The sequence below is a fragment of the Ursus maritimus genome, unplaced genomic scaffold (genome assembly GCF_017311325.1).
Source record: "Ursus maritimus isolate PB19 unplaced genomic scaffold, ASM1731132v1 scaffold_13, whole genome shotgun sequence".
Taxonomy (NCBI): Eukaryota; Metazoa; Chordata; class Mammalia; order Carnivora; family Ursidae; genus Ursus; species Ursus maritimus.
Window position 1 is genome coordinate 53,632,505 of NW_024423675.1, and position 20,360 is coordinate 53,652,864.

At 39.7% G+C, this 20,360-nt stretch overlaps 2 protein-coding genes across 5 annotated transcripts in view; one reads left to right on the plus strand and one right to left on the minus strand.

The window, feature by feature from the left end:
- Positions 1–20,360, plus strand: part of UST (uronyl 2-sulfotransferase) — a 303,870-nt gene that overhangs the window by 123,344 nt on the left and 160,166 nt on the right. The window lies entirely within an intron of this gene.
- LOC103666927 (dnaJ homolog subfamily A member 1-like) lies at positions 3,162–4,401 on the minus strand. Its single transcript, XM_040627942.1, is given in 2 exon segments — positions 3,162–3,627; positions 3,629–4,401. Coding segments are annotated over 2 exon segments (1,188 nt in total). The 5' UTR covers positions 4,357–4,401; the 3' UTR covers positions 3,162–3,167.

The window sequence follows — 20,360 nt, forward strand, 5'->3', positions numbered from 1 at the left end:
TGGGCAACACAGTAAAATGCAGTAGTGATGATGTATTTCCCCAGTGGATTACTCTTCTGGGCCTACCCTTTTCAGGACAGTAGCCATTTGGCTCATGCAGCTATTGAACTTAAATTAATCAAAAAATTTTAAAAATTCAGTTTCTCACTTGCACTGACTACATATCAAATTCTTTGCAGCTATATGCAGCTAGTGGCTACTGTATTGGACAGCACAGAATAGAACATCCTGATAATCACTAAACAGCCATGTAGTTAAGGCCGTTCCATCATTCTTCCATTTTTCTACTACTTTGGTCTTTTTAAAGCATATTTGGGAATAATTGATGCATAATTGGTAGGTAATTATTCTAGGATGATGAAAAAGCAAGTGTCTCAAGATAGAGAAAAAATAAAATTATTAAGATCCCATAGTATCTTAAATTTTTAAAAGAGGCCGGTAGACCCTAATATATGGTAATTATATTATATCTATTTTTATAATTATGATTATATACTTGTAATAATAGGGACCTATTTGATAATAACTGTAGGGTAGAATGAGTTTTTTTCTCTTTATTAAAAAATAAGGTATATTTTCTTTGGAACATTCTAAGGAAGAATGAAGTCAAGAAATACTAATATACAGGGGTGGCTGGGTGGTGCAGTCAGGTAAGCCTCTGACTCTTGATTTTGGCTCGGGTCATGATCTCTGGCTCATGAGATCAAGCCCCACAATGGGCTCTGCACTCAGCATGGAGCCTGCTTGTCCCTCTCCCTCTGCTCCTCCCCCGCTCCCTCCCTCTCTCTTTCAAATAAGTAAATTAATAAGATCTTAAAAAAATAAATGTTAATACACACAGATAGTTAGAACTGTTCAAAAAAACCCCAAAACCTAAAAAACTAAAATTGGGTTCAGTGGATCCTGATAATACAGAGAGGGTTAGTATATATTGCTGATGCCTGCGTTTGTATATAAAAGTATTTTGATATGTAAGATAATACTTACATACTATTTTTTCTGTATAAAGTAACATGCTAGGTAGTATTAGGATTTAAAATTCTATTTAAAAAGTTTTATAATTTATTATGCTGAGCAAGCAATTTTCAAATGAATGAGAAGTAGTGATGTTAATTGAAATGACATTTGTATAATACATAGTGGTAGTCTGGCAGTGAAGAGTCGCTCAGTAAAGGTTAGTCGTTTTTACCTCCCAAGCCACCCCAGAAACTAATTTCCTTTTAGTATCAATTAATTTTTGAGTGCCTACTTTACGCAAGGGACCAGGAAGACACAAAAAAATAGTTGAAGATAATTTCTGCCATCTAATACTTTACAATCTACTTGCAGCTCAAGGTTTTAAAGAATCAAAAACTATGGGAGCATGCAGTTCTGCAGGTGAGATATTCTTGAGGGCAAATGACCCTATACAGACAACCATTCATTCATTCAAGCACTATTTATGCACTAAACTTGTGTTGTGCTCGGTGCTGGGACTATAAGACTGTAGAAGGCACAGAACCTGCCCTCAAGGAGCTTAGAGTCTAGTGGGAAGGACAGGCTAGCATCTCATATAGGCCCGATCTGATACAGTAAGTCAGTTGCTGGGTGCTGTGATAGAATGAGAACAGGGGACGCCACCTGACCTCTGCAGGTGTATCCTGAAGGTTGCGTAGGATCACCTGCCCAGGTCGAAGAGTCTGGGATGAAGGGGTTGAGAAGACGTAGGCCTCCCTACTGAGTTTTGAGGAGTGGTGGACAGGAGGATGAAGATAGGAACTGCTTTGAGAAGCTTGGCTTTAATAGGAAAGAGAAAATATTGATAGCCTAGCAGATGGTGATGATGGTGGCATAATTGTGTAGTAGAGAAATTGAATTGTAGGAAAGAAGTGATGAGTCATAGATTCAGTTCTGAATGGGTTATGGATTGAATTGTGTCCCCCCAATGCCGAAGTCCTAACCACCAGAATCTGTGAATGCAGCCCTATGTGGGGTACGCTCTTTGCTGATGTAGTAGCTGAGATGAGGTAACACTGGATGAGGATGGGCACTAAATCCAGCGTGACTGATGTCCCTATATGAAGAGGGAAGTCTGGACACAGAGACAGAGACACATGTGAGGATGGAGGCAGAGGTTGGAGTTATGACGCCACAAGCCAAGGACACCAAGGATTGCTGGCAACCAAGGGAATCTAGGAGAGAAGCATGGAGCAGATTGTCCCTCTGAGCCCCCAAAGGAGGAGTTAACCCCGCTGACACCTTGATTCCAGACTTCTGGCCTCTTGAACTGTGAGAGAATAAGTTTCTCTTATTTTAAGCCACCTAATTTGTGATACTTTGAAAGCCCTAGAAAGTAATTCAGCTGGGTTGAGTTTAATATCTTCAATTACCAGGATAGCATGAAGTGTTACGCCCTGTTAGGCATTGTTTGGTTTGATTTAATGAACATGGAAACCATCCTTAGAAGTCTGTCATTAGGATCATTTCAGTGCATGTTTGTGGTTTTTTCAACATTTGACACTACTCAAATTTTCCCCCCAAATCCTTTCCTCAGTTTTCTTTGTAATTCTTTTTTTCCTCTTCATACTTCTCACATCTGTAGCTATTTTATTATTATCCAATATTATATCCAAGATAATATATATATATTATATACTATATAGATCCAATATATAGTATATAATAAAATAATATATTAAAAATAATATAATACCCAATATAATTATATATAAGGTATATTATATATTATGTAATATATACTATTGTTATTATATCCAATATAATTATTCAATATTCTCTCCAGTGTCCTCTTTTGGAAATTCATTTGTACTCTTCAAATTGTATTTTTAATATACAAAAATCTTATTATATTATATTTTTCTTTGGAAAGGACCTCAGTAAAAATCCATATAAGAGAAAGTTACTTGAAAAGGAAACTTCCTATTTTCACAGGACCAGGGGCTATGAGACCAACAGAGAAAAACAGTAAAGAAGTCTGTTGCCCTTTAAAAAATATGTCTCTATTTTTTTTGAGCTCTTATATTTGAGTTTATTCTTCATTTAACTTTTAAAACACTACTATAGTTGAATATTTAAACAAAAACAATAGCAAGTAGTGAGCTATGATTATAGTCCTTCACTCATTCACTTCCGCATATAAATGGCAGCAGTGTTATTCACTGGCCCCATTAAGAGGTCTGACACTGAACACCACCCCTGGGATGGTGTTCATCATTCTCATAGGCTTCCCCATTGTAATGGCGCCGTCTTTCCTGATTTGGATCAAAGTCCACCAGTTCTACCTGGTCCATTTCATCAGTCTCTTCTACTTCCCTCCTCTCAGGTAGGAGTTTTTCCAGCAAAGAGAGTTTATCAGAAGAGAGAAAACCGTTCTCAGGGAAGTTTACCTTAAATTCAATGATTAGACGACACTTCTCATATGGTCTATGATAAATTGGCATGCCTTCATTTAGCACACACTTGATATCGCCATGCTTGACAATTTGACCTGGATGAGAGGTCATGACGATGGTTCAGTTGTCAAGAGTAGATATTGGCTTTCGAAAGCCGCACAGTGCTTCAACCAGCTGTATGTCTATACACATGAAAAGGTCTTCTCCTCGCCAAGTAAAAACAGCATGGTCCTTCTAAAACAATGATAATATCTCCTGGTTCCAGTCCTGGTTCTTGGTCTCCTTCACCATGGAATGTTATCTTCTGGCCATCTTTCATGCCTTTGTCAATATGAACTTCTAGAATCTTCTTCTCTCGAGCTATCTTCCTTCCATTGCAGCTTTTACATCTATCTTTAGGACTGATCCATTCCCCATGGCCCTGGCACTCCATGCACACAGATTGAATTTGCTGAACCATTCCAGGTCCTATCTGATGAATTCTTATTTGCATTCCAGTACCTCGGCAATTGGGACAACATTCAACTGCTCCTTTCTTACCACCTCGGCCTTCACATTTATCACAAACCACATTCTTTTGCAGAGCTAGTTTTCTTGTTGCACCATTATATAAATCTTCTAAGGTTACTGAGAGCTGATGCACAACATTTTTACCTTTCCTTTCTCTCTGCATCCTTCCTCCTCCTCCAGAGAACATATCAAAGATGTCCACGGGGGAGCCAAAACCACCACCAGCTCCACCTTTTTTAATTGCCTGTTCGCCTCCTTTGTCATATAACTCCCTTTTCTTTGCATCAGAGAGTACTTCGTAAGCTTGAGAAATCTGTTTAAACTTCTCTCCTTCATTTGGATTCTTATCAGGGTGGTACTTCAAGGCCAGTTTCCTGTAGGCCTTTTTCAATTCCTCCTGGGTGGCATTAGGTTTGACCCCCAAAACATCATAGTAAGTGGTTTCTTTCACCATTTTCTAAAGCCAGTGAGAGGGCCGAGGCCGGTGTGGGGGAGCGGGAAGGAGAGCATTGCTGGGCGCAGCTCGGGCAGCCGCCGCTGCTCCACGTCTCACCAAGCGTTCTGGAAAGTTCCACCTATGTCTCTATTTTTGTAGGAGACTTCTCTGCCTGCCTTTTAACAACCACTACTACTGAGTTCCTAAGAAAGACTACATATTTATTTGTTTGTTTTCCTATCAATAAATCCTTACTAACATTAGCTGAAAGGAGATGTTCTAATGTTCTCTAGGAAAGACACCATGGTTTACAGTCCTTGTTTAGAGCCTAAAGAGGAAAACCCACGTATCTAATAATCCTAATAGGTAAGTGACTTCCGGAAGATACCACAAGTACATTTACTTTCAGGTGTCTTGGCCAAGCATTGGTCAACTTGGAGAGGGTTTCTGGATCAAAAATCCCCCCTTTCCCTGAGGGCAGGATTGCTGAGTTTTATGTACGCACACAGTCTCCCTTGATCAAAATCACTTTTTCCTGAGGTTCAAGAGATAAAGTAATTTCTTGTTTCTATCGCTCAGAACCTATTTTTGAGCACATAGAGGTGGCCATCCACCTTGTTTTCCTCTTGTCTGTTAAGACCTGCGAGAAGCAAATAAATCTGGCACTGACTTGGATGTGTGCTTCGCCCACTTTGTCTAGCTGCTTCCTATCTGACAACAATTCCTGGAGCCATTGCTGCTGATGAGAGGGCCTTCTGGGTTTACAGCTCCATCTCGTCCTGTTGTAAATAACCTCAGATCCCCATTGTCTGACTTTCTTTGGGGAAATAAAAATGGCATGCTCAAGAAGTTTAGAGCTTCTTTTTTTTATCCAAGGCAGAAACAATGAAGTTTCTTTATAGTTATCAATTAATTATGAAATATTCCAAAGACAAAAAATTCGTGAGACAAATAAGATGTACATCCCAGTGTGTCCACCCCTGAGATTTAAAACGTGTTAACTCCTTTAAGATGCAAATTCTTCATTCCGACTTCCAGATTTGTTCTTGGTGGCTAGGAGTCTGAGGAGCATGGATTTTGGAGTCAAACCTCAGTTCAGATCCTACTATATAACTAGTTACCTTAGAATAAACACTTCAGCTCTTTGAGCTTCAGTTTTGTATTTGTAAAAGAGGATCGTTCCATCCACCTCGTAGCGTTGTGAGCTTACAGAAAGCACTTAGCGCACCAGACACAGGTGAGCACCCAGCAGTGGGTCTTTTGTACCCTAGGCATTGCTTATTTACAGCCTTTCCCAGATTTTGGGAACTCAGTTTGCTATTACTTAGAGTAAGACTCACTCCCAACCCCCCATCTATTTTCTTTGGATTTTTAAAAGCAATTAATTACACGTCAGGTGGCATACCAGATACCAGTGGAAGAACTTTCAGGTTCCCTGGTTACCCCCTTTCTTCCTTGGGCTAGCTCGGAACAGTACACAAAGCCTTCCATGACCTTTGGCATTTAGCTTTTCTTAAGCCTGTGCTGTTCTCCGTGTCCACACCTGACTTTACCCAAAGTCCTTTTTAAAAAACACTACAAAAGTGAAGTCACTTTTCATTTTATGGATGAATCAATTGCACTGGGTAATAGGTTTGTGTTTAATGATTCATGATAAATATATTAGGTTTAGAGAAAGAAGTAGCAGAACAGAATGAGGCTGGGAGTTAAGAATCAGTTTCACTCAGATGAGCATGACCTTGAAGGAGTCCGTTCCACCCTGTCATTTTTTTTTTTTTGATCATTGCAAATGATAGGAAAATTTATAGACTCGAGTATTTTATTTTTAAATAACTTGAAGAGCATTTGAGTTCGGTGGGTACCCTAAATAACTTCATACTTAGGTATTTTGTTTGAGATGGATAATTAATAGCTTAGAAGATTTAAAAAAAAAAAAAAAGAATCTGCCAAAGGGGAACAAATCAGCCTTACATAATAGGTATTGTTTCTTATCCTGAAGTCACCTGTCTTCCTCCTTCACTCTTCCTTTGAACTCATCGCAGCCCTTAACCATTAGCATGGAAGTCTTTGGCCCAGCCAATGGCCTCCTGAGATTTCAACTTTCCACGGAAATCTGTGTCCAAGTTCAGAAACAGTATTTCTAAATTTATCAGTTTTATGAGCATGTAATGTGTTNNNNTCTTTCCCAAGAAGAACATAATGAATCCATTTCTTACTCAACAAATGGTTAGTACTATTAAGCATATCTTCCACTTTTGTCTTTTTCTTTTAATTAAAAAAATTCTGTGAAGCTACAGGTCTAAAATATGTGGTTTATATAATTGTTCCCTTAGCATCTTCCCCACCCCACTCCCCAAAGCCCAAGGGCCAGTTATTGCTGATAAGATGTTCTCCAAACCTTATCCAAACCCGTACCAGTCACAGTCACAGACTTAATATGTTGTCAGGTTTGGGCTGCCTTTAACGAAAAAAAGCGCTTTAAATGAAGCATAAAATTTTTAAATTGCAAATTGTTGTTGGAAAGCATATTTAATCAAGAAATTGCTTTAGTAAATTAAGAAAACTCATGCCACCATTTTTTTTTTTTTGGCAGGGTAACAACTGCCTGAGGGTTTTCAAAGTTGTAGTAACTTAAACATTTTAGCAGCTTCCAATATAGTTACCTAATTCTTTTTGTTTGTTTTATTTCTTCCTTGACCATCTGATCAGTTCTTTTTGTTTTAAAAATTATGCATGCCCTATTTTGTTTTGATTTGGGAAGTACAGAAAATTATAGAGCAGCAGGAAAAAATAATCATGCATTATACCACCCCTAAGAGACAACCATAACAAAGCATTTTTTACAATCCTGCCCAATCTTTATTGTGTATTAAGAATATGAAAGCCTTATGTATCATTTGTTGCAAATATTTTGCCAGTCCTCGTATGTACTTTTTATGTTTAATCAAAGTCATACATATACATAGTGCACAGAGTTTAAAGGACCAAATGGCTCATTAGCTTGTGAAAAAGTGACCCCACTACACCCTCCCCTTACTTTCTGCTGTTCAGAAACAATTACCTTATGCTCTTTCAACCAGTCTTGAGGATCAGCTTTCATATCTCCGAGTAACTGGCGTATGCTGCTTCTTGGTTTTACTCAGCTTTACGCTTCATCTGTTGACATCCTTCTGTTGGAATGGGAGGATTTAACACTTTCATGGCAGCCCACCGCCCCCCATGCAGCACCCCCTCTTTTCAGCCCCTCTCCTCCTAAACCAGGTGTGTGTTATTTGGGCAGCCTCAGAACTCGGTGTTTCTACTGCTGACACCAGGCAAATAATAGGGGCAGTGGGGCCATTATGAGGTTTTTCTTCCCCGTTCAGCTTTTTGTTTTCTTTGTAACAAGTAATTGTCTTGTTTCATAAATTGATTTTCACACTTTTCGCTGACCTCCAAGTTACTGTGAGACTTTTTTCCAGTGGTGTAAATCCCAGCACCTCCAAACACACTAGGGATGTATCGAAGTCCGGTTGCTGAGGTCTCTCCTGGGCCTTCTTGCCAGCTCTGGTCTGGGCTCAGCCCCCAGCTCAGATGTGTCTGGGAGTGCCCCCTTCTGTGTTCACTTCCCCCCACCCCCCGCACCCCATGTTGCATGAGTTTCCTCCTGCTGCTGTAACCCGTTACCACAAGCCTCGTGGCTGAAAACAACACAAATGTATTATCTTGCAGAAGTCTGAAATGGGTGTCCCTGGACTAACATCAAGGAGTCAGCCAGGCTGTCTTCCTGCTGGCAGCTCTATGAGAGAATCCATTTCCTTCCCTTTTCCAGTTTCCAGAGGCTGCCGACATTCTTTGCCTCGTGGCCCCTTTCTCCATCTTCAAAGCCAACATTGTTGCATCTTCAAATTCCGATTCTTCTCTTTCTCGTCCACTCATGAAGACCCCTGTGATTATGTTGCGTGTCCCTGAGTTGTCCAGGGTAATCTCCCCACCTCAAGATCCCTTTTACCATGTGGGGAAACACATTCACAGATTCTGGAGGTTAGGACTTGGGCATCCTGGTGCAGGGGGATAGGGGGAGGCACGCATTATTCTGCCTTCTCTACATATCTTTCTCTTTCCTTGGTCTCCAGCAGCTTCTTGAGAAAAGGTGCATGGTATGGAAGTTCTCTGAAATAATGCACTTCTGAAGATGGCTATTCTAACCTTGACTAATAGTTTGACAGGATGTAAAATTCTAGATTGGAAATCTATCTCTATTAATCAGGATAGGCGAGGGTGATACCAAATCTCAATGGCTGCCCACGTTAGAGGTTATGTCTTGCTGATGTAAGATCCATGTAAGTGGATCCATTGGCTCTTTTCTTTCTGAAGCTTGCTCCAGATCCTGGCTGGATCCACCTTGTGGCTTCGCCATCTCAACACAGGACCTTTGTGTCCCTGTGGCAGGGCAGAGAGGAGCTAAAGGGGTGACGCATGTCACTTCCGTGAGATCCTGTCGGCTAGAACTGGTCAGGCCAAGCTCAACTGTAGGAGGCTGGGAAATGGAGCACTTGGGTGCTTTGAGCATCACATGTCTCTGCCACAAAAGAATTTCCCCCTTCAGAAGGTTAGTCTTTCTCCATTTCACTACAGCTTCTAGTATCTCTGCTGAGAAGACTAATTCTTGACTTCGTATGTGAAAATCTAATCTTTCTCTATGGAAGCTTCTTATTCCTAATGTTCTAAAATTGTATAATGTTGTGTCTACTGTGTGCCAGTTTTCTGGTCCTATTCTGGACACTCGGTGGACCTCTCAATCTGGAAACGAAGATCTTATTCTGGAACATTTGGTTGACCTTCTTTCCTGATGATTTCTTCCTCTGCATTTTCTCTTTCTGTCTTTCTGGAACTCTTTAGTTGGTTGTCGAACCTCCAAATATAGTTGTCTGTCTTATTTTTGTTCCTCTTACTTTTCTTTTCTTTGGCTTTTGCCCTGCTATCTGGAAAAGTTTTTCAACTTTGTCTTCCAGCCTTTCTGTTGAGTTTCTTCCTCATTGTTTTCATGTTTCTAATTTCCAAGAGCCTTTTTTTGTTGTTACTGTTCTCTGAATGTTCTTTTTTAGAGAATTCTTTGGTTCCAAATGGGGCCTTTTACATTTTTTACAAAAGGTTATTCCTAGATTTTTTGTTGTTGTTCGTATTCTGAATGGAATTTTTCCACTATGTTTTAAACTGATTGTTATAATATTTAAAAACATTATTGATTTTGTGCGTTATATATACTTATGTTACTCAACTTATCTATTTCAATCATTTTTCCTTAATTCAATCTTTTCCTTAATAGGGACTCACATAATTGAACAGTATTCGTTTTTTCTCGTACCTCTGTTTTAAGTTTAATAGCATTATGTAGAATAATATTGAGTAATGTAAAGTCTATTGTGGGGGAGTGTGTCTTAATTCTCACCCCATCACCCACATTTAGAACATGTACCTGGCACATAGTAGCACCCAATAAATATTTGTCAAATGAATGAATGGCTATAGACAGCATCTTTGTTTTATTTGAAGTTTTAGTAATGCTACAAGTGTCTTATACTAAGTGTAATTTTGCTACTTTGTTTAAGATAGATATTCTTTATCATGCTAACAAAATATTGCTACTTTTCTGGAAGCATACAATTATTTCAGGGAATCTTGTTTCCTTTGTGTGTTTTGACCTTGCACTTAGAAACATGGTTTGAATTGATTTAGTTCAGTTTACTTTCAGTTTAAAACTAAGGGGCAGACAGCTTGAGAAGTATAAACAGGCACTTTTTATCAATGTTCAATTTGTTTTAACATCTTTACTAGTGATCCAGAGGAAGAAATGCTCAGAAAAGTCCCTGAGTTTGTAGGTGACTCTGATCTTTTCTTTCTTTTGTCTTTTTTTTTTTTTTTTTTTTTTTTTTTTTTTTTTTGTGGGAAGTAGTACTCAACCACAGGACTACCTACGAAACCTGACGTCTTTGTCAGCTCTCACCTAAGGGCTCCCACCCGGTGTGATACTACAACCCAAAGGGGCTATCAAAACGCTGGACATCCTCCAGCAGAGGACATAAAGTGCCTGGTGGAAGCTACGATTCATCCACACCTGAAAGATTATATGCAGTTTTAGTCGACAAAGATCAAAAGAGGCATAATTGAGCTGGAGAACATCCAGAACGTAACAACTTGAATGCTTTTGGAAGGTGGAAGAAAAGACTAAATTGATTATGATTCTTGCCAGGAAAGACATTGGCTTGGGAAAATGATCAAAGTCTATAAAACTAGAAGGAGTGTGTTTGAGGAGAACACAAAACTGTTCACCAAGACCTTAAGCTCATCTCTGGTCTGAAATAAATAGAAATGATGTCCCTCAAATCTTAAATAAGGTATATCACAGACAAAATGAAGGATATTCTGCTTCTTATGGTGAATAATAAACAACTGGACCTCATTTGCCCAAATGGCAGGGCGGGCCAAAATTAAAAATCATTCCCCGTAAAATGTATATATGTTCATGGATGACAAATCTGCAATGGCTAAGGAAGAGAACAAGGTTGTTGGGAGGGACAGCCTAATGTTTCAGAGTTGATGTTCTTAAATCCAGTTGGATCATTCTTATTTTGTATATAAAATGAACATTCTCTTTTTCCCAATAAGAACATTGTTAATCATTGACACTTCTTTACAATTCAGTAATTATTGACGTTTATCTCCAAAGTTATTCGTTGACTTGCTGCTGCTCCGATTACCCCCTTGGAGGGCTCTGCCTGACTCCTGCACCTTCCGTGACTGCCTTAGCTCGAATGAGCATCCTGGGACAAGCCCAGGCTTCAGGTTGTACTAGTTCTTAGAGCTGACAAAAGCCAACTATGTTTCTTGAGTTTTCTTTATCTCATTCATAAAATGAAAAATATTAATGATTTCCCTGTATTCTTCACATTCTCATTTTTGTGAAAAGGAATTCAAAAAATGTTTGTGAAAGTGGCTTTTGGATCTGTAAGGCTGTGTCGCTGATGGGTAAAGATGGGGATGGCCTGTGTCCTGAACCCCTGAGTCCTCAGGGAGCCGCCTCTCTTTCCCAGTTCCTACAGGGACACTCTGCAAATGAACCCCTTTTGCCCCTGAAGCCTCGGGAGAGGTAGGCTCAATGACATCCTGACAGTTCTCTTCCAGGTTCACACCCTCATCTTGATCTTGAACTTTTACTACCCTTGGAGGTAAGAAGGTGCAGGATAGTCTCTATCTCTTCCTAAGACCCAGAGCAGACCAGCTGGACTCTCCCGGTAGCCTTTCCCTGTGGCCATACCCAGACTCCCTCTTGGCTGTTTTCCTCCCCAGTAAGGGGAAATTGAGAACCATTTACTATTACACCAGCTATTTGGGACCCAAGAACAAAATGAGCAATGTGAAACAGGCCAACAACAGGAAGAGATTAACAAAGGGCTCCAAGTGGAAAACAACTTTAAAAACTTCGTACGGTATCTTGAGAGCACTATTTCTTGCCACCATGGCTTGGTTTTGCCCTTGAGGAATATAGACCTTAAGGACTCTTTTTCCTTCACAGAGCAGAAGGTCCCTTTGAACTCCTGTTAGAGATCATTGGATGCAAAACTATAAAGCAGTAAAAATGTTACTTAGGATTTTCTAATACTCTCCCATAGCAGTAGTTGGCACACATCGTTATACTTTGAAATGTCACCTGTAGGTATATATTTTTATCTCCCCAAGTATATTGTAATTCCTTAAGGACATGGAACATGTTTTATACATCTTTTATGGCTTAATGGCTAGTACCAATTATATGTACCTGGAGGAATCCTTTCTGGCAGTCAGAGATATCCAAACAAGCTTGTCGTCCGTGTTCGCTCTCTCCAGCAGGATTCCACGGCTCACTGCTAGTTTAGCATGGTGCCTGATAGTCAGAGGTGGCCTGGAAAAGGGGGTGCTTCTTCCCTGGACTTACATTTTCCCCTGACTTTGATTCTTATGCCACTCTTATTTTTCCTTCTTTTTTGAAACCAGATACCCCTTTAGTCTGGCCAAAAAGAATATTCCACTGAAGATGTGTGTCAGGACTTTAAAGGAAAATCTGCAGAGTGTAGTTTTATGAGGATCTGGGGTCCCTTGATTCTGTGCTAATTTAACTGCATCATGGATAGAAATATCGGACTAGGAAAAAAACAAACCGATCTGGGCTTGTCGTCTGTTCACTTAACAGATAATATATGAGTGTTATCCGGTCGATGTTTCTAAAATTTCAAAATTTGTTGAGAAACAAGATGGACACTGAGGAAAGACATCATTAGCATGGTGGCCATCGGCTTCTAGGGCTTAGTGAGCCTGACTTGAGATTAAGGCTGACTCTTAACTAACTCTGTGATTTGGGACAGATTTCTGAATGTGTGTTATCCTGTTTCCTTGTCTGTGAAATAGAGACAGAAGTCCCTACTTGAGAGGGTTGTTGAGAGGATGGATTGAAAAAAACATATAAAATGCTCAGCACCAGCTTGCTGCAAATTTCATCTAAGTTACATGCCCTAATGTCACTAACTGATGAACTGAGTTTTACTGAGTCCAGATCTGAATTGCTAATATTTGTAGTTATAACAGCTATCCATTTGTAGTATCTGAGGCCTTTCAGGGTAGATGTTTTAAATAAATTTGATTCCATATGTTTTGTGGCATTTGGTTCAAATCAGATCGATCTGTTTTAGCCAGGTTTTTTTTCCCCTAGCAAAAATGTGTTTTTGTTACTAAATGTTTCTAATAGGTCAACATAATATATTTGTAATCAGTGATACAGTGAGATACCTTTTTAGATTACTGTTTCATCCGATCAAAAACATGAAGGACTACTTGGTTATTGTTATGTACTCAAAGCCAAGTGGTACATTAGTGAAGTGTCCCAGAGAAAAATGATTTCATTTCAACATTCTGGACTTTCAGGGTATGTTTTTTATCTTGGGGGATGAGAAGGTCAACCATTGTTACACAGAACAACAAGTCACTATTTTACAAATATATGATTTTGTATTTTAGTTATAAATATCAAATTTCTTTTACCTCTATGTAAACATGTGTAATTTGAATTATTAAGTTATACATGTTTTCAAATGTATGTATAATGCGAAAAGTATACATGAAAGATGAATTTTCCTTCATTTTAATTACAAAATGCTTTCGTAATGTAATGTTTGAGTAAAAGAAAATCTTTTCATTAGCATCACAAAAAGACTATTGATTGAAAAGGTGAATCATCCCCTTTTGGGGGGATCTAAGAACTTAAATTATTCCATCTGTTCACATGGGTCTCATTCTTGAACATATCAAAATATTTTCAATAGTTTACTCTTAATCTTCTAATTATTCACAGTTGATGTTATGATTATATGATCCTTGAATGTTTGAGTTACAACCCAAAACTATAATTCATCCAATTAAGGATTGTAGGGATGTATTTTCATACGTGCTTTTGTATGTATTCCATATTTCATAATTTTAAAAGCTTAGAGTTATCTTCTCATAAAACATTTTGGAATTTTAAAAAAATTTTTAAAATTATTATATGAAGGTCTTTTTTCTAATAATCATTTTATTGGAAATTATATTCATCTTTAGATGTTATCTTTGAGAAGCAGTATATTTTCATGAAATTTCTCTATGTTGTCGGAAACTCTAATGAAAAGTAACTCAACTTTTTTATATTTAAAGAGCTCTAATTATAATGGATGCTCAAATATGTAAATGGGTAGTACCATCTGCTTTTGGCCTTGAATAGACTCCACAACAGAGTTCTGAAAGTTCCACCATCAGCATAGAGAGAAATGCTCTTCTCAGTTCTCAAAAGTCACCAGCTAAGGCGTAGAAAATGAAATGGTTCTCTGATTGTGCTAGAGGCAGTTAGAAATAGATGACTGATTTTATTAAATGTATGATTTGAAATTCTTCATATACATGTATATATAAAAAGATCGAAAACTTCCGTCTCACCCTAAATAGGCTCTACTGATATTCCAGCTTCAGGTGCCCCAAGGAGCTCTGGGTAGGCACTTTCTGCTGTTGTGTTTTGGCACCAGAACCTGGAGGTCCCTAGGGACTCAGAAGCTCTCAGAATCTGCATTATTCATGCAGTGTTGTTCAGCGTTGCTGTCCTTGGGACAGCGTGTTAGCAGAGGGGACGTGTGCTGGCAGACCACCTCCGTTTTCACTTAGAGAATTGCCAGCCTGTGCTCCTGCCTTCTAAGTGATTACTGTGCTGTGGTCGAAGTACCTGGCAAGAAGATAAATCTTGCTGGATAGAAATTTCTCAAGTACTTTTCCCCCATCAAAAGTGATGGCAGATGTGATGTGTTTGGATGGCTAAATAGGCAAGTTCCATTTTCACAGGATGGATAGTGCATATTATTTTAAGAGCAATTTCCTTAATTATGCAAATGTAGGAAGAACTAACAAACCTTATTGAGAAAAGCAGTAGGCCACAGTTCTGCATGATTTGGGGGAAGGAGGGACATTTTCTGCTATTTATTTAATGAGTTAGAAGTTTGTTTCCAGTTAATGGAGCCTGGAAATAATTTGATTGTGTTGAGGAAACAGATAAATTTCATAATTAGAATAGGTTCTTTAAATCTCCTAAGGTAGTCTTGAATACCTTCTTGACAGTCCTTCCTACCTAGTCCCCTTTCTCTTCCTCCAGAGCTCTGTTCCAGGTGCAAAGGACAATCGAGCCCATCCCCCTGTTCTTCCAGACTACAGCCCACCTGTAATTTATGCCATGACTACAGGCTCACAACCTGAAAAAATGTTACTGAAATTAACCCAGAACCACTAGATGGACCTCTCTTTCCTGCTCTCTCCATTGATCAGTGTTAGTTCAACTTTCTAGTAAATTTAAGGACATAGACATATGCATATGTATATACACACTTGAAGGTATGAGGTTAGGTGGGCAAAAATGTCACATTTTAGATTTTCCCCTAATATGAGTAAGCGTGCACAGCAGTCCCCATTTCCAGTGATGGTAGCAAGTGATCTTAGTTTCTTCCAGTATAAACTCACCTTCTCAGGGGTCTCTCCCTGCATTCCTTTCATCCCTTCTTGTGGCCAGTCAGTGGTTTGTGTGACCTCAGGGGAATGACACCTTGTCCCAATGCTATCCTCGTCCAGGATCATCCCAGGTCACTGGCCCTGGTCTTGGGTTTCAGCCTGTTGCTTCTATAACACTGGCCCCAGCAGGGCCTCTGCCCAGGAGGCCCACATGTGCTGCATCTTCCTTGTCCGGACCCCAGGGACCTCCGACATTGTCTCATAGCTTCAGAGAAATCCCAGAAGACTTTTCATAGTGAATTGCCCCAGAACCATGTCTCTGAGTAGCTCCCTCAGCCAGAGACACCCAAAGGCTCAAGCTGTGGTCAGGAGCGAAGCCTCTCTGTATGGCCTAGAGCCTCTGCAGACACCCCCTGTGGAGCTGGCCCCCTTCCTCTGGGATTTCTATCAACCCACCCCTCCCCAAGCCACGGGGGGGGGGGGGGGGGGCCATGGGTTGCTAGACCTTTTCCTAGGGACCCAGACAGCTTCTAGGACCTAGTCTTGTCCCTATTTATCCTCACATACCAGCCACCGAAACCTATATTTCCCTTTGGGAAGCAACTAGCTCTTTATTTATTTATTTATTTTTTACCAGTCTTTGATTTTATTGATAAACTTGATGTCTTCTTCCTTCAGGCTTTGCTTTTTAGCTTTTAGAATTCCCAGTCATTCTTCTCTCAGTCAGTTGGCTTTGGGAAAATTTGGCTTTCAAAACAAATAGCTTTTCTAGAAAGTCACAACTGAACACTTAGATGCCCCAAAGAGACGTAAAATAAAAAGAAATTATCAGAAAAAAACAATTTGGTAGGAAGATGAAATTGTTTTTTTTTTTTTTTTTAAGATTTTATTTATTTATTCGACAGAGATAGAGAGAGCCAGCGAGAGAGGGAACACAAGCAGGGGGAGTGGGAGAGGAAGAAGCAGGCTCATAGCGGAGGAGCCTGATGTGGGGCTTGATCCCAGAACGCCAGGATCACGCCCTGAGCCGAAGGCAGACGCTTAACCGCTGTGCCACCCAGGCGCCCCTGTTTTCTTTTTCTATATTGTCTCCTTTCCCTTTTTATTTACCTGTTGTCTTTCATCCTTGTTTTAGTTGTTTTATTAGTTCTGTGCTTTTTTGGAGGGGTTGGGGTGGAGAAGACAGTGGTGCCGAATCCTTTTTGGCAGTGAAGAAATTCTGATTTAAAAGTAGATTCAGATGCCCTATCCACAGTTCTTTTTTGTGGCACTTGGCATGCGTTTCCTGAGTTCATATAATCCACTGGATAATATGTTTTTTTCATTTTTTTTTTTATTTTTTAAAGATTTTATTTATTTATTTGACACAGAGAGACAGCCAGCGAGAGAGGGAGCACAAGCAGGGGGAGTGGGAGAGGAAGAAGCAGGCTCCCAGCAGAGGAGCCTGATGTGGGGCTCGATTCCATAACGCCGGTATCAGGCCCTGAGCCGAAGGCAGATGCTTAAGGACTGAGCCACCCAGGCGCCCCCACTGGATAATATCTTAATGAAAGTTTCAATTCATGAGTTGTTTCTTTTCATCTCAAGGCTGCTTATCAGATGACATGTAACAACCCAGAGCATAACAGAAGAACAGGACAAAGGGAGAGGGAGCTGCTATCCTTGCATCTGTCCTGAGCTGCGTTTCATTAAATTCTATACTATGGGGGATTTCAGGCCTTGCTCTTGTTAAGAAATAACTGTAACCCCGCGGTGTATAATTTAAGAGAACACAAGGATCAAGAAGAGGCAACTCTTATCTACGTTGCATTTGCTTGTAATGGCCTCCATAATTTATCCACGGGGAGAAACAAACAATTGGAAAATTTTCTCTCTGGCTGGTCAGAGCCTGTTTATAGATTTGGCGAGAAATGAAGATAAAGAGTTACCAGGTGTGGCCGATGATCCCTGAGAGTTTGGGTTTTATTTTTATCTTGTGATGAGTCACCCGTAGATAAGCACAGAGGATAGCTCTTAAAAAAATCTCTTTGGAGAGTTAGGTGTTTTATGCTGTTACAGAAAGCCACCTTGATCATTTCACACTGAATTGTTCAGTATGCATGATTACAAGGCAGATATTTTAGTGGCTATTTTAGTGACAATATGGCCGAGGAATTGATGGGAATCTTGTTAAAATGCCTGAGAGGGGCCTGGGAGTCTGCATTTTCTGCCTGGTCCACGTTAACAGAATCGCTACTGATGCCCGGTTCTTACTTTACACAGAAAAGTTTAGAGAAACTTAGATGTTTCAAACAGTTTTGTGTGGAAATTTCTTTTGGAATTAGTGGAGGCGGTAGGGACTTGCAATGCCAGGGGCTTTTATGGGCCCCTCAGCTTGCCAAACAGTCATTAAAGAAATTGCCCAACTGAAAACCAAGAGTTTAAGCAAAAATCATCTATAAATGCTTTGCTACAGCCAGGGCAGAACCTCTGTAAATGCCCTCCAGAATTGGTTCTGAGGTTGTGACCTGCCCATCGTAAGGGCTATTTGAAGGAGGCCTTTATTCTAGACTCTCTCCATCTACAGGCTATAAGACTCCCTTCCAGGACTATATAAAACCTTGTATTTACATGAGCAAGCAATTTCTGCAGTTGTCCAGTCTTATAGGGACCAAAATTCTTTTGTGAGCATTGGGGTGACCCACGAAACCAACTAGAGTTGGATGCAATTATACTAATTCATCAAAAGATAATTCTGTTGTCAGTGATGAATGTCCCTGAAAGTTTTGGATACACGATAACAAGAAATTTCAGAGGAAAGCCATTAACAGTGAGTAGTTAATACAGCTCTTGGGGTTTTGATTCCTTAACATGAAATCCTGACTCCAACATTTTGGCTTCCTTGTGCCACTTCAGATAAGCTTCTGATTCAGTCACTTATTGGTTCTATGCAAAAGTACCTGCCATCTTAAAAGAAAATTGATTTATCAAAGAAAAAATATTAAGAGTCTATTAAAGAAATATAAGAGCTTTGTTGAATATCGTTTTTAAAATATAGAAAATTTTGGGGGGCGCCTGGGTGGCTCAGTCATTAAGCGTCTGCCTTCAGCTCAGGTCATGATCCCAGGGTCCAGGGATCGAGCCCCACATCGGGCTCCCTGCTCAGCAGGAAGCCTGCTTCTCCCTCTCCCACTCCCCCTGCTTGTGTTCCCTCTCTTGCTGTATCTCTCTCTGTCAAATAAGTAAAATCTTTAATAAATAAATAAATAAATAATCTAGAAAATTTTTAAACATACAAAAATTACAAAGATGTGTACCCATCTCCCAGCTGTACCAGTTACCAGCACATGAGGCTAAGACAAAATGTTTGTGTCCCTCAAAATTCATATGTTGAAGCCCTAACTCCCAATATGATGGTATTTGGAGGTGGAGCCTTAGGAGATAATTAGATCATAAGGGTAGAGCCCCCACGAGTGAGATCAGTGCCCTTATAAAGAAGAGACATGAGAGAAATGATCTCTCTCCCTGCTGTGGGAAGATACAGCAAGAAGGCAGCCATTTGCACACCAAGCAGAAAGCTCTCCTCAGAAATCCAGTTGGCCTGCACCTTGATCTTAAACTTACCAGCCCCCAGAACTGTAAGAAATGTTTCTGTTGTTTAAGCCACCCAGCATATGGTGTTTCTGTTATAGTAGCCTAAGCTGACTAAGTCACATGGTCTATTTTATTTCATTTATATTCTCAAGGCCCCACCTCGTCCTTGGATTATTTTATATCCAATCCTATATATTATGTCCTTTCATCTATAAATATATCAGTATGTATCTCTATAAGTATGTACATAAGAACTTAAAAATATAACTGCAATAGCATATATTATAACTTAAAATTAGCTGTAATACCTTAATATCATCAGAAATCCATACAGTGTCTGCATTTTCCTGATTGCCTCAAAATGTTTTGCAGTTGGTTTGCTTAACTCAGTACCCAAAGAAAGTTCTACACATTGCATTTGTTGATATGTCTCAAATCGCTTTTAATCTGTAAATTCTTTTTTTTTAAGATATTATTTATTTATTTATTTGACAGAGAGAGAGAGAGAGAGAGAGCACAAACAGGGAGAGCTGCAGGCAGAGGGAGAGGGAGAAGCAGACTCCCTGCTAAGCAGGGAGCCTGATGTGGAGCTCGATCCCAGCACCCTGGGATCATGACCTGAGCCGAAGGCAGACACTTAACCCACTGAGCCACCCACACGCCCCTAATCTGTAAATTCTTTTTCCTTTGCTACCCCTCCCCCGCTTTGCAATTCAGTTTTGAAGAAACGGGACCATTTGTCCTACTAGAGTTTCCTACATTCAGGGTTTGGATGATTGCATCCCTACGGTATTACAGAACATGTTACTCTACTCTCTGTATTTCCTGTAAATTGGTGGTTAGATGGAGAGGCTTACTCAGATTCATTGCAGTGTTTGGGGAAGAATATACCATAGGTGGTGCTGCATACCTTTCATTGCATCTCATTACGTAGGTGCTACACGTGTCTGGTTTTCTGTCTTTTTTTTTTTTAATATTGTTAAATATGGTCTTATCTTTCCTATGAGAGTTCAGAAATCAGAATCAAAACTTGATCCCCTCCTTTGATAAGTGAAATGTAGTATATAAGATCAATATATAATATATAATTATATATAATATGTAATATAAAAATATATGGTCAAATGGGGCTCCATACATAAAAAAGACAAAAGTGGCTTATACAAGATAGAAATTTATTTTCCTTTTTTGTAAATTAAGTCCAGAGATAGGCAGTTCTAGACTGGCATGACAATCACACAGTCATCAAGGAGCCACTGTTTTTGTGCATGGCTTCCAGGCAGAAGATTACTTCCTGGTCCAAAATGGCCACAGAAGCTCCAGCCATCATATCTGCTTCCCAAACTGGTAGCAGGGGTAGAGGCGAGGGGCTTTTTTAAAAAAAGAGCCTACCTCCCAACTGAATCACTCTAATT